This window comes from Cephus cinctus, unplaced genomic scaffold (genome assembly GCF_000341935.2).
Source record: "Cephus cinctus unplaced genomic scaffold, Ccin1 Ccin1_scaffold1062, whole genome shotgun sequence".
In the NCBI taxonomy this organism is placed as follows: domain Eukaryota; kingdom Metazoa; phylum Arthropoda; class Insecta; order Hymenoptera; family Cephidae; genus Cephus; species Cephus cinctus.
The window spans coordinates 142,264-155,300 of NW_014333584.1; the positions used below are offsets into that span (position 1 = coordinate 142,264).

At 36.5% G+C, this 13,037-nt stretch overlaps 3 protein-coding genes across 6 annotated transcripts; 2 read left to right on the plus strand and 1 right to left on the minus strand.

Annotated features, from left to right (window-relative positions):
- The first annotated feature begins 622 nt into the window (after positions 1-622).
- LOC107271936 (S-adenosylmethionine decarboxylase proenzyme) lies at positions 623-8,770 on the plus strand. 3 transcript variants are annotated; one of them, XM_015748548.2, is made up of 6 exons: positions 623-886; positions 2,192-2,278; positions 7,107-7,233; positions 7,776-7,878; positions 8,053-8,336; positions 8,438-8,770. In XM_015748548.2, exons 1-6 carry the CDS (start codon positions 756-758, stop codon positions 8,738-8,740), a joined length of 1,035 nt encoding a protein of 344 aa, XP_015604034.1. In that variant the 5' UTR covers positions 623-755; the 3' UTR covers positions 8,741-8,770. The 3 variants fall into 3 exon arrangements, with proteins under 3 accessions (XP_015604034.1, XP_015604035.1, XP_015604036.1); XM_015748549.2 differs by lacking the exon at positions 2,192-2,278 and having other exon boundaries at positions 8,438-8,740; XM_015748550.2 differs by lacking the exons at positions 623-886; positions 2,192-2,278 and adding an exon at positions 6,485-7,030 and having other exon boundaries at positions 8,438-8,740.
- Positions 8,657-11,370, plus strand: LOC112494971. Its single transcript, XM_025089181.1, has one exon. The coding sequence runs from the start codon at positions 8,747-8,749 to the stop codon at positions 9,659-9,661; it is 915 nt and encodes a 304-aa protein (XP_024944949.1). The 5' UTR covers positions 8,657-8,746; the 3' UTR covers positions 9,662-11,370.
- A 3-nt stretch (positions 11,371-11,373) lies between these two features.
- LOC107271938 (transmembrane inner ear expressed protein) lies at positions 11,374-12,979 on the minus strand. 2 transcript variants are annotated; one of them, XM_025089183.1, is made up of 3 exons: positions 12,610-12,979; positions 12,157-12,529; positions 11,374-12,080 (listed from the first exon to the last, which is right to left on the minus strand). In XM_025089183.1, exons 2-3 carry the CDS (start codon positions 12,518-12,520, stop codon positions 11,905-11,907), a joined length of 540 nt encoding a protein of 179 aa, XP_024944951.1. In that variant the 5' UTR covers positions 12,521-12,529; positions 12,610-12,979; the 3' UTR covers positions 11,374-11,904. The 2 variants fall into 2 exon arrangements, with proteins under 2 accessions (XP_024944951.1, XP_015604038.1); XM_015748552.2 differs by having other exon boundaries at positions 12,157-12,979.
- Positions 12,980-13,037: the final 58 nt, after the last annotated feature.

Genomic DNA, 13,037 nt, shown 5'->3' on the forward strand with positions numbered 1-13,037 from the left:
TAATGATATCTACAACCACGTCAAGAAACTGGTAATTATAGAAAAACGAAAGAAACTCAAATATCTCGGAATGTACCAAGATTATAATAACCGTTGTGATAGCTCGTTATTAAAAAAATTCATGCGAACCGGTTAGTTTTACGCGAGTGAACTTTTGTAATATTGATAACAGTACAACAGTACGAGTGTTAATAATCTGTCTTCATAATTATATCATTATCCCAGTCGAATATCGAAAGAGGAAAAAAAATCTCTGATAAATAGTGACCATGAAACTAATGCGAAACCGAACATAAAATTTGTTGGATGGAAGAGAACGAGTCTTTCAATTGATCAGGAAGTAACGAATAAAAAACTAACCTATAAAAAATATTAAAAAATATTTTTTTCTTTAAGAATTATTTATCATGGCTTCCTTTTTCTTTGTACATACAGGGTTGTAAAACGATAATAAAAGTAAAAAAGAAAAGCCGCTTTCGACCTACATGTTACGCGTGCGCTTCGTGTCCTAGTGATGATTGGTCGATTGGGTGCCGGCATCAGGGTAGGGATAGAAGAAGAAGACACGGTAAAGCGTAAGAGAAAGAGAGAAAGACAGAGAAAAGCATATCGGCTTGTTACACTTTTTCCTTCCTCAGTGAAGCAAAGTTCGTTGAAGGGATCGGTCGCAGTGAGTTCGTTAAGCTCTTCTTCGGGATCCTCACAGCACTTCGCATTACAAACGAGTATTCTATTAGAAGTCATCTCGTGTAAGGATGGCGACTAATAAGGCCGATAATAATACAGAAAGCGTGCAGTTTTTCGAGGGTGTTGAGAAGCTCCTCGAAATTTGGTTCACCAGTAGCGACGGCAAGGACAGACAGCGTGATCTTCGCAAAATACCCCGGTGAGTAAACGACCTGGTGTAATAATATTGCGAAATTTATTTTTGACGAATATTTACCATGGCGCAATTTCCTCGGTATATTCTTTGACACAGCAGTCATTATATTCATTTGTTAGATCAATAGAAATTGATCGCTATACATTTCTATCCGATTACCGGCATCCTGGTTGGGCTTTTTTATTAATATGGATAAATCATGATAACCTATTGGTCCCGGACAGCTAGGGATTTTCGAGAAGGATCCAGAGATACTGTTATCTGGTTTTTGCTTATAAAAAAATTCACATTTTTTAAAATTCTTATACTAGGAAATTGATGACGCGTTTGATTTTCATAAAACGTCTTGTTCGCACGTAAGTAATTATCAGAAATCTCTGTGAACTAGATTTTACTTCCAAATTTACTCATGATTAATGACTTACTTTGATAATTAATATCATTGCATTACTTCGATACTAAAAAAAAAAAAACCAATGCAGATACAATCATTAACATCCGCTCTGCAAATAGTGTTGCATTTAAATGTCCAATATGAACAATGGCATGCTTTTAATTATTAATTTAGTCAAAATTCATTCATCATTTCCATGGCAATTATCATTGCTGTATCATTCAAGTAAAAGCAAGGATATCACAATAGGAAAATTTTCCAGAAATCTGAAACCGCCTAACGTACTTTCCGTTACGTATTTGTTTTATTAGAGCTACACAAAAGCTTTGGAGAAGAATGGTAACTGAATTCCCCGTATTAAATTCGGGGTTTAGAAATGTTTCTTAATGTTCTACCTGTTTTAGGGAAATGTTATACCTATGGAACGATTCTAGAAAATCCTTTATAGAACCAATATATATATAGACATAGAGATTTGATGAAAGGAAGAACGTCGTTTCCAGGCTGCCTACGATGTTCTCCAACCTTTTCGCAATCGATAAACCCCATGGCACCGACGTAATTCCTTGGAGTCCTCATGAAAATTACGCCGGACCCCTTTTTGTTTCATCTTGCTTATACAACATTTGTGACGTATAATTTTCATAATTATTTCGTCTCCCACTCACTTTTTCTCTAAAGAAAGGAGGTTACAGTACAGATACCACCCTCGTGCGATGACCTTTGCACTGTGCGTCAGATATATTAAATAATATCTGAAAGCCAAGGAGGATCCTTGCGCTGCGAAATTCCTTAGCGTCCTGATATATCGAAGTTTAATAGTAAATTATACTCAGTCGCATCTCATATTTATTAAACGATGTATTAATTAAATGCAAATGTTTGCTGATAAAATAATTTTTTTTTCATTGCAGACAAAAGTGGGAATCTTTACTGAAGATTGTTCGCTGTGAAATAATAAGTTTTTGCCGTAACGAGCAAGTGGATGCTTATGTACTCAGGTAGTTATACTCTTGACTCTATTAATTGTTTAATCATTTCATAATCGACCAATTAATCAAAAGTTGTCCCTTTCATTTAGCTTTCTCTCTTTTTCTTTGCACATACAACTTCCACTCGAGCTGAAAATCCTCTGTTAATATAATTCGTGTCACTGAGCTATTAGATCTCAAATCCATTGGCGGACATTGTCGTAAAATTACTAGGATACAGTAATATGGATCATGGATGAATAATCATGGACACCCGAGATAATTTTATGTCAAGTTACTATGAGCAAGTCGAATCAAAAATATATGACCAAGTTGCAACGAGTCATTGCTGCATCGAGCGTTGCTGTGACTGTGGATACTAGGAAAAAAAACGTATGACTTATTAATTCAATGGATCAAGGATTAATTAGCCTTGTACGAATGGTATCAAATGTTTTTAATGCAAACGGTATCAGGGACAGAGTCTAGAAAGTAGGCTGAATTTAATAAAGAATTACTATTACAGTTGATAAGAACATACATTTTTCGTGTACAGATTGTGCAACTACATGTAGATGGGTGGTAGACCTTGCACATGGAGGAAGGGAAATTTTTTTCTTGTTACGAGTACGTACGGTAATCGATAATTATTTGTATTTTATTTCCTGAGCCGTATCGGTGGAGGACCGTCATTTAAGAGTAGAAAAGATAAGGGCGTAATACGATAAATATTAATTGTTGAGAGGAGATAAATTTGCACCGTCGAGAAATTCAATACTTTTACTTCGAGCAGTATTTACCATGACGAACCAATTGTGTTAAGTCGTTCAACTGTGTTAATAGTTAATCGATATAAAAGTATATTCTTTTATCTATTACTAATAGTAATATAGCGTCACCTTATCCTTTGTTTTCCCTCGACTGAATAAGATATAAGAGTTCCAGGAGAATTATCAACGTCTCATACAAATAGCAATAGAAATATATAATACTGTTATTCAAGTCTGTTGCACCACAAGAAGACGGTCAGGTCCATTTGATTTCCGTTAATTCCCATGATAGTATCATCTTCAGGTGGTACAATAGTCTTTAATAAACCTATATGTATACAAAGTCAATGATATCAGTCATTGTCATTTGCAATGCTTAGCATTTAATCATCATTATGCAATTGTTTGAACATTTGCATAATTAAACGGCTCGCGTGGCGCGAGACTCAATCCTAGATTACGTTACCGAGAATACACAATGCTAAACTGCCGTATAATAAGTGTGCACTGATAAAATTGCGTTGGCTTCCGTATCGACATTTATCTCTGGATTTTTGTTAAAGTTAAATGAAAAGTATGTATATCGACAAAGTAAATGACATTGTCGTCACGAGTGACCGGTGACCTTTGCCTTGTGTGGTTTCCATGTAATAAAATTATCTATTAGCGCGTGCGTCTAATCAATGTCTCACAGTTAGTTTAAATCCAAGGTTGTTGATATGTTTCTGGAAACTATAATATACATATTCGATTTTCGAAGTACTTAATCTGTAGACCAATATCTCAAGGATATTTTCTGCTGAATTCTTTTATCTCGCTATTAGTTAACAGTCTGGACCGGTTATACGCGGAATGAGAACATTTTATTTGGTCATATTCTCGAATACTTGAGAAAAAATTGGTTAACGTGCCGGCACCAGCTGATTTTGTTTGGTTTGGCTTGACATGGGCGCGCCCTACAGTAGGTAGAGATACAGTGGAAAAATACAGGTGGTATAGTGATCAATGTTTTTAGTACGGCCTACTGGGTGCCAGCTTTAGTCTTTTTTATCTTTCAGCCGGTCTCTTGCGGCTTCTTTTCCTGTTATTCATTTTTACAGTTTTATTCAGACTGTCACTCGTTTCTAACTTTGCTTTGATTTCAGGCCGAAAGCGATATTTTTTTTCTGAGTGACATTTCATGTTTTTCTACTTGGCTTCATTTTTCTCAATTAGAAAAATGTAGCCAATTGTACTCAGCTGTTGCTTGTTACGTCACGATTACAGTATGGGTTATGTATGCGTGTTTTGCGTGTTGTGTTAGGTTGAGAGCAGCGACTTAGGCAGGCCAGAATCTACCTTGCAAATTTCGAGGCCAAGATTTGCTTATTCTTCCTGAACTTCTTCTTCACTGAAATTTCAATCTCTTACGTCTTTGCATCTGTCTTGATATTTCTTTGTTCATAGAAAAATATGCAACTCTATGCATACAACGTTTTAGTTTGCATACAGAATTGCAGGTGTTGGTTTATATTTTGAGAATTTTGGAGAATTTTGGTAATGCATGATTTATTACAGTATTTCTATGGGCTTGAGCCACAGAGAATTTTTGTATTTATTTGCAAACCCAATAGACATTTGAATAATTAACATCTGATCTTGTCCTTTATATTTATAACGCATTTGCTATTTTAAGGTAGTGTATCTATAAATGTTATACATATAGTCATCTGCCACGTGTAGACTTGCTGTATTGAAACTATATCAGCACAAAACGTAGCAGTTTAGTAATTCTGTTGCAATTGGAATTCCTCATTGTCCAATATGTATCTCCATGAGTATTGTAATCATATATTTATTTAAGCTCTATATGCATTAGTGATATTAAATCCAATATATAATGGACTCCGCACTATGTCGCCAATATCTAATAAGTGATTTTTGAGGTTCTTGATACAAATGTCTACGGTAGCTCATCTTGTTGAACTTTAAAATTGATGTACTGAAGACAGCGAAGAGCAACATCAATTAATACTGATTATTTTACGAATGAAAAGTGCTAATACATCAGTGCATAAAAGACACTGTTAAGAGGATTTATGTCACCATGACCATAGCGGGGCCAGTGAACAATGTAGAATCTGCAAAATATATATTTTTCACTGATAAGAAATCCCGGTGACTGAAATTCGTCACTGATAAAACATTCTTCTTCCGTCACGTGCCGTCTGCTTAGAAAGAGACGTGATAATCAAATTCATATTTTCACAAGTGAGAAGTTTCTTGAGCCACACGTGTATCAATGTTATCAGGCGAGTAACGTTGAAATGATCATAGGTCGTTTATAGTAAACTAACGATAACCCATAGTAATCAAAAGTTATTTTTGCAGGAGAGAAAATTATCGCAGAAGATAATTGTAAGGCTGTGAGAACATCCTATTTACTTGTTAAGGACTGTGCTAATTGATGAAACAAGGAATAAATCATTAGGATCATTTTCATCTTCTGTTACTGAAATAATAACGATTTAAAAACTTACATCGCTGTCATGACACCACCATTATAGGAATGAAACAGAGAGTTTTGTCATTTAATTCACAATTTACAACTGCTACTGTGCAAATCCTCAGATATGCTATAGATACTCCTGCATGATTCACAATGATTATTGTTCATGAGCTCAAACGCTTAAAGACCCACAAGTGTAAGCGCGTGACTGACATGTAATGAAAACTTCATTGTTCAATGATTTGTAGTCATTACGCTCTCACTTGTACGTATAAAATGTCCTCGTGGGTCACGGATTCTAAGATTGCTGTTATAGTTTGTAAACATATGATCTATTATTGGATAATTGTCTCATTTTTTGTTTCATTTTCTTTAACTTATTCAGTTCACTAAATCTACGAGGAAGTTATATGTGGGATGATTGTTCATTCAACTTTGAATGAATATCCTGGATCGAAGGGCGACATACGGCAATGACATTCGCCTCTTGGTCTACGTCTAGCGGCTAGCGAGACTAGAGCTAAAAATACAGAAGCATCGTAGAAGCCAACTGACAAGCTTTTAATAACTTACTTTCGTCAAGGAGTCTATCAGTTATCCAAGTTCGCAATAAACAAGACCCAAGTATCATGCAAATTTGAAAAATTCATTTGATCTGGAGTTTGTTCGCGCATTCACACAGAAAAAGGAAGAATTATCCAAAAAGACATTCGTCATTTGCACGGCCTGGAATTCTATTAATAGATCAGTACCATTCATACGAAGTTTTTGGATTTAATGACTCAAGGTCATTCTTGAAAATTTTCATTGAAAAATTATACTCTACACGATGATTTCTGTGCTCCTGAATACGTGACTGGCATTAAATAGCAATTGAAGTAGATTCGTTGTATGAGTAATAAGTTTTACTATATTGTCGTTCTTCGAACGTGGTGTCTTTGGACGATAGACTTTGTAGGCAAGTTCAAGATCCTCAGTCATTAATGAAATCAGAGTTAATACTTTGGATAGTCCTTTACCCTAAGAACAACATCGTATTGATTTATTCGCTTATATAAGAACTTATGCGCACGAAAAATTAAACCGGGAGAGTTTGGGATGAAATATTTCGCCTGTAGGCTATTTTAACTTTATCAAGGTTTCTCAATTTCGTCTGTTAATCGATCTTCTGTTATTAACAAGCAGCATGCACTGTACTGTAATCACAAACCCTTAGGTTTTTATACAGCTGATATTTACACTCAGCTCTATACTACTACAGTGAGCAAAGGACTGTATAGGACTTCTTAATGGCCATTTTATTGGGGCGTTAAATAATTTCTATAAATATACCCTATAAACGTAGAATATTATGCCAGGATGTTCTGGGATATTGATTTTCCTGAATTGACTATAGACATTGCTGTTTATGTGCGGCTTTATCGTTGGTTAACGTTAAGTGGGATATATAAAGTTTCTGGATGGAAAATTTCTTTGGCAGAAAGTCTGACCAGGAATGAAGATTCTATTGTTACTCATAAAAATGTATACGTCATTGTTAATAATTGTCAAAGCTTTGGTACGGTGTATAAAGTCAATTTTTTTTTTTTTCTAATTTCAGTGAAAGCAGCATGTTTGTGTCAAAGCGTCGACTGATTTTGAAGACCTGCGGTACGACGACGCCATTGCAATGTCTGGAGCCACTTTTACATCTTGTGGAACAGTACACGGGATTTGATGATGTCGAGGTGCGTGTTAATTATTTGTCAATGTCTTTGGATTCACTGTGGGGGGAGTAATCGTCGTACTTGAACTTGTTTGATGTTATAGGTAGGATAGAAAAGATAGTGGATTAAAAAAAAAAAGGGAAAATGTCTCTCCTGCTACACGTGACAAGGACTAGTGAGAAATTTGTAATTTTCCACGGGCATTCAAGTTGGGAAGTGCTTAGCTATATAACTTGACCTAGTGCATGGATAAGTGATGTTGCTATATATAGGAAACCCTTGGCATACAGAATACATCTCTACCTGTTGGTTTATTGATCTCTGTTAGCCATGGTACCGTGTGTGAATTTCACTCTACCCTTGAGATCCAATTTCTAATTTTAATGTACTATATAATTTTTCTCATTCTAATCCAATAGAGATTTTGGTACTTTGGTATATATACTTGTTTGTAAGAATTAGAATTTTTTTGAAACACTAAGTAGAGGGCTCGAATTAATTTTGTCTATATGTGAGAATGTGAGAATTGCTTTTAATAATTTTGCCTATTCTTCTTCTTTCAGGATTTATTTTATTCGCGAAAGAATTACAAGAGACCAGAATTGCAGATATCACCTCATCAGGCATTCGAAGAGGAAGTTGCTCTGCTCGATACATTCTTTCCAGGTAATTGTTAATAATCATGATACGATGGGTCTGATAAATGTCTTGTGGGCTGTTTGGAATTAATATAAATTAAGAAAATTGAAATAAAAAAGTATCCATGAGGAAGTTATCCTGGGTTTTTTCCCTTTTGCTTACATAGTGTTTTTGTTATTCTTACTACTACTTCATTTTCAGATGGCGAAGCTTACTGTCTGGGATCAGTGGACACTGACTGCTGGTACTTGTATACATTGAACAGGGAAAAGTCTTCCCAGGATAAAAAAGAACCCGATCAGACCTTAGAAATTCTTATGACACACCTGGACCCAGACGTTATGGCTATCTTTACCCGGGACGTGTGCTCTTCCGCGACGGAGGCCACGCAAAAGTCTGGAATCGAGAAAATCATACCGAGCATGATGATCGATGACTTTTTATTTGAGCCTTGCGGCTACTCCATGAACGGAGTATCCAAGTGTGTAAGTAATCAACTTCCTACCATAGTTAATTCGACGTTATTGCATAGTATTGTTAGTAATAATAAATAATCCCGAGACTAATAAAATGACAATATAAACAGGGAAGCTATATGACGATTCACATAACACCGGAACCGGAATTCTCATACGTCTCCTTCGAGAGCAACATTCCAGAGGCGTCTTACGAAGCAGTGATACGTCGTGTCCTGGAGACATTCAAGCCTGGAAAATTCGTGGTTACCGTTTTCGCGAACAAGGAATCCGTAGCCGCGAACACCCCTAAAGAACTGGAGCAAGCTGATTGTCTAAACTTTGGTGGCGATTGGTTACGGGACGACGTGCAGTATTGTCGCTTCAAGAATTATGACCTGACCTGTGCGTTTTACTCTAAATTCCCAAGCTGAGGGTTCATGGACGCCTCGCTTGTTCCTGTCGCGGAGGATCGAACAAGCGAGGCGAAAACATCCCTCTCCCTTTCCTATTCATTCACAGCCAATCAGAAAAACCCCTCCAAAATCATAAATAACGCAGTGATCAATAATCAATCGGCAATCTCACACTTGGATAACGATACCAGCATCCTGAATGTCCTTAACCAGAGTCAAGACAAGTATTCAAACACAAACAAGTTGGATTCGCAAAAAGATCATCTACAGGAAGAGGACAGTTCCGTCATGGCGAATTCAAGTAAAAAATCTGATGAGTACTCTCTACAAGTTAACAAAGAGACATCGAAATTGATTCCGAATTCAATCTGGAGTACTGACAAGGATAACAGAACAGTAATCAGAAATTGTTCACGACGTTCCACGTCTTCGCCGCAATTGGGAAGTAAGACAGTCTCACGTTCAAAGGTATATCGGAAGGCGTCTCTTAAATCATCATCCGATAAATTAACGCCGTCTACGAATTATCCGTACTCCCCGGTTTCCGGTATCTCCCCGGAAACGAGGATCACGACGATATCAAATCATTCCAAGATCACAGCTCTCGAGGAAAGAAATATTATGATGAAGACTTGTCAGGGGAAGAAGACGGAATCGAGTAGAGAGAAGAACAACGATGCTCCCAATGACACTAAACTCAAGTGGAATATGGAGAATGTACATATTACTTGCAATCCTCTATCAAATCCATACCCGTACTCGACGCCATGTCAAAAGAGCACATGTCCACCTGTGACAGAGAGTCAAGAAGAGGAGCCAAAGAGTCACAGTTGCGGGAGCTTTCTACCGATATTATCCCTGATACCACAGACGGTCGTGAGCTTTCAATATCTAAGCCCTAAAATGAAGTTTTCATGGTGGCGTAATAAGATCTCGTGAAGACACGCTTAAAGGGTTGTCCGAAAGCGACTGCCACTTAATAGTCGTCCACGGCAGTTGTTATCTGGTCGACCGGAACTGTATGAAAAACCTCTTACCTCGTAGTGGAGCTCCCAGCCCTCGTCAGTTAGAGGAATCCTGTCTTGTTATCGTGTGTCAATCTCTGTCAGAAACTCGACAAACAACCCTTAACCATGTTAGCTTAAACGTCTGGATAAGCGCAGAGCTTTACGGGTTAGTCTTCTTAATTTGTAGAACACAGAAATTAAAAAAAAAAGGTATCAAATCATAAAGGCAAAGTTTTGACCTAGTGATACTAAAGGATTGCAGGAAGAGAAGCTCTAGTCCAGGTATCCGGATAAGGATTAACGACTAAATGTTATTCCTTTTAATATCACTCTAGTCCTAATGATGAAGACAAAAAAAAATAAGCAAAGGAGGCAGATGATACAACAAAAATTCGACTATTCACATTTACAGTAAAGATCACTTAGAATGGATCAGCACTAATCCCTCGTGTACTTGTTAGATCTACGTGAAACTTAGATTTATCTAATGTGAACAAAAAAATGAAATTAAAAAGAAAGGTGTATGAACTCTGTTAAAGAAATAAGGGTTTTGTCGGAATTTAGAGCCAATGGGTCGGATTCTCGAATGAACGTACTTAACACCGTATATTTTCATACATGCACATTTGCGTCCTATGATTTTTCCTTTGAGGAAATTCATTTATTATCCTTCGAGATCGCGCGTGCGTCGATTATTATTACATTTATCATACCCAAGACCTATTTTGCATTTTATTTCTAACTATATTTATTTTTCAATTGTCCTCTCTTCCTTGGAGAGACCCACCCATGAATACTCTTGGAGGACTAATTTCAAGAATTAGCTTTTATTAAGCGTGGACTAAAATGAATAACAAATATTCATATTAGAGATTAGAAAATGCGTCATTTTTATCTACCCATTGGTCACTTAAATTGTTGAATATTTCAAATCTATAATTGGTAGCTGTTACTTCTGTTTTCTCAGAGTGAAGAGTTAAGAAGTTTAAATATTACATTTCCTTTTGTTCTTTGAAGATCTACGAGAACTGTGCATCTTCGAGAGAGAAAATGAATGACCAGCTATATCGATTGTATAGACGACAGATAACGAAGAAAGAGTTTTGCAACTGGTTAGTCATTCCTGTGCTACGAAGAGAATCATAATTAAAATTAAGTGAACGTTACGTATGCTAAGGATTAATTATTATTGCCTTTAACGAAAAACAAATCTATAGATGTGCATACGTGAATGTCTCTCTATTAAATAGTATAACATTGTTTAATACAAAATTTTTACCTAATGACACGAAACACGGACACATTGATCGCACATGAGAAAAATGTTAAGGATACATGAAAGACAGAGAAAGAGAAAGAGAGAGAGAGAGAGAGAGAGAGAGAGAGAGAGAGAGAGAGAAGAAACATTTATAAAGGAAGAAAAAGAAAATGTAATCGAAGAAGAAATTATGAAATTTCTTTGCCTTCGTAACAAGACTTTGCAGCAACTTTGACATTTGTGCTTTTTTCTTTTTCTTCTGTTTTCTTGCTTTTCTGTTTTTAAATATTTTCTTGTTCACGAGTAAAACCTAATTACGTTTGCTTCTCTCGAACAGAGATCTTGTTTTATAATTTTGGATGAATAAATATTATTTTCTACAATCATTTATCCTTTGCCTATACCTTTTTTTTTCCACTTTATTCACGCATTCATCTCGTCATCGGCTATCGATCACGCGTAATCGAATGATCCTAAGATATAATTACAAACTAGGAAAATGCCACATCATTTTCCTGAAGGCAGGCAAAAAAAGCCTGACCCATATAAAGATGAAAATCTAAATGTACAATATAGATAAACACGACGTTCCAAATCTTCAAGAAGTCACTGGTTCGTCGTGAGAAAGATGTATTATTCGTTGCCGTAGATTACAATTGCATGCGAACTAAATTAATTTATGTATTGTATCTACGAAAAAAAAATAAAAATAAAAAATAAAGATTATATTTAGTCTCAAGATTCCGAGCAGTCTTGTCTAACGAAATTAAGAAAACAAAAAGAAAAAGAAAGAATCCTCAACTCCTCGTAAAAGTGTTTAAAAAAAATTACTGGAGAGACAATGTTCCTGAATTTATATATAACAATTCTATCCTCTTATCCAATAAGATCAGATAACATCGATGAACTCTGATGGTTCAGATAACACGATTGAACTCCGACGATTCACCCTTGGCAAATCTTACTCCCATTCCATTGAACATGGTATTGAATCTCGCACGAAATCCACTGCGAGGTTCGTCGTACATGATCTCCTTCTGCTGTTTCCTCAGTTCGCTCTCAGCGTCGAAGACGGTGCGCACTCTGTCCAGGGCTACCAACGGAAAATACTGAATCATCCACAGGATCAATGCCAATGATCGAAGAACAACGAAAAAGAGCATACATACCTCTTCTCAGATCCATCTCGTCCATCTCCTCGTCGTTGATCTTGGTAAGTTCTTGACGAAAGTTCCTAGTAATCTTCTTCCTGATATAATCAGCCTCTATTTCTTGCTTAGTTCTGGGTATCCTGAACCTGATACAACAGCAAAGAGCAATGGTGACTGTAAGCAGGATGGAAAATATAATCCCAAGAAGTTGCCAGAGACGAAATCCAAAGACAGTCTGCTTCTCGAGCCAGTGCTCGAAACCTTGACCGACGCAATCACCAGATCCAATTGGTATCTCGTCTGGAGAACATGGTTGTGAGGTCGACGTTGTTATCATAAACTTAGGTTGAGTAGAGTTGGTGCTGTTCATTAGTTCCAGCATTTCATATCCCTTTACAAAGTATTTCCAGGTTCTTCACTAGTTCTACTTGAATATACAGGAGCTTTTGATATTTTCACAAGCGAGTTCACCTGGTGAATTCTATCAGCTGGTACCGCTGGCAGATGTTGGAGACTCAGGACTGAATCGACAATAGGGATGTTGTAGGGTTGGAGTCTGATAGAAAGAAGGGTGCGGCTGTTAATGAATACTTCCAAGAGGCACACCCTGGTTTATATCCTTGCATGATTCCAGGCGTCCTCTGATCGTTGATCGATAAGGGTAGAAACATCCAAGGTGTTAGTGTAAACGCGTAATAGAGTTAAAAGCATCCTGACGTGAATGATAAGGATTTTAGTTTTGGTTTTTTTTTTTTGGATTTACAAAAAGTAAAGAAGGGTAGTGATCCGTACAGGTGTAGATATACTGTGACAGACTTGTCAAATTGAATAGATGTGCTATCTGGCCTCTCTAGTAATTTCGTTTTTCTTTATTATCTTATAATAATTATCATATATAA

Coding starts and splice junctions, on each gene's coding strand:
- LOC107271936 (XM_015748548.2), top strand. CDS start 756: ATGGCGACTAATAAGGCCGATAATAATACAGAAAGCGTGCAGTTTTTC. Junction 2,279..7,106: donor GTGGATGCTTATGTACTCAG/GTAGTTATACTC, acceptor TTCTAATTTCAG/TGAAAGCAGCATGTTTGTGT. Junction 7,234..7,775: donor CGGGATTTGATGATGTCGAG/GTGCGTGTTAAT, acceptor TTCTTCTTTCAG/GATTTATTTTATTCGCGAAA.
- LOC107271938 (XM_025089183.1), bottom strand. CDS start 12,520: ATGCTGGAACTAATGAACAGCACCAACTCTACTCAACCTAAGTTTATG. Junction 12,081..12,156: donor CGAGATGGATCTGAGAAGAG/GTATGTATGCTC, acceptor TTCCGTTGGTAG/CCCTGGACAGAGTGCGCACC.
- LOC112494971 (XM_025089181.1), top strand. CDS start 8,747: ATGGACGCCTCGCTTGTTCCTGTCGCGGAGGATCGAACAAGCGAGGCG.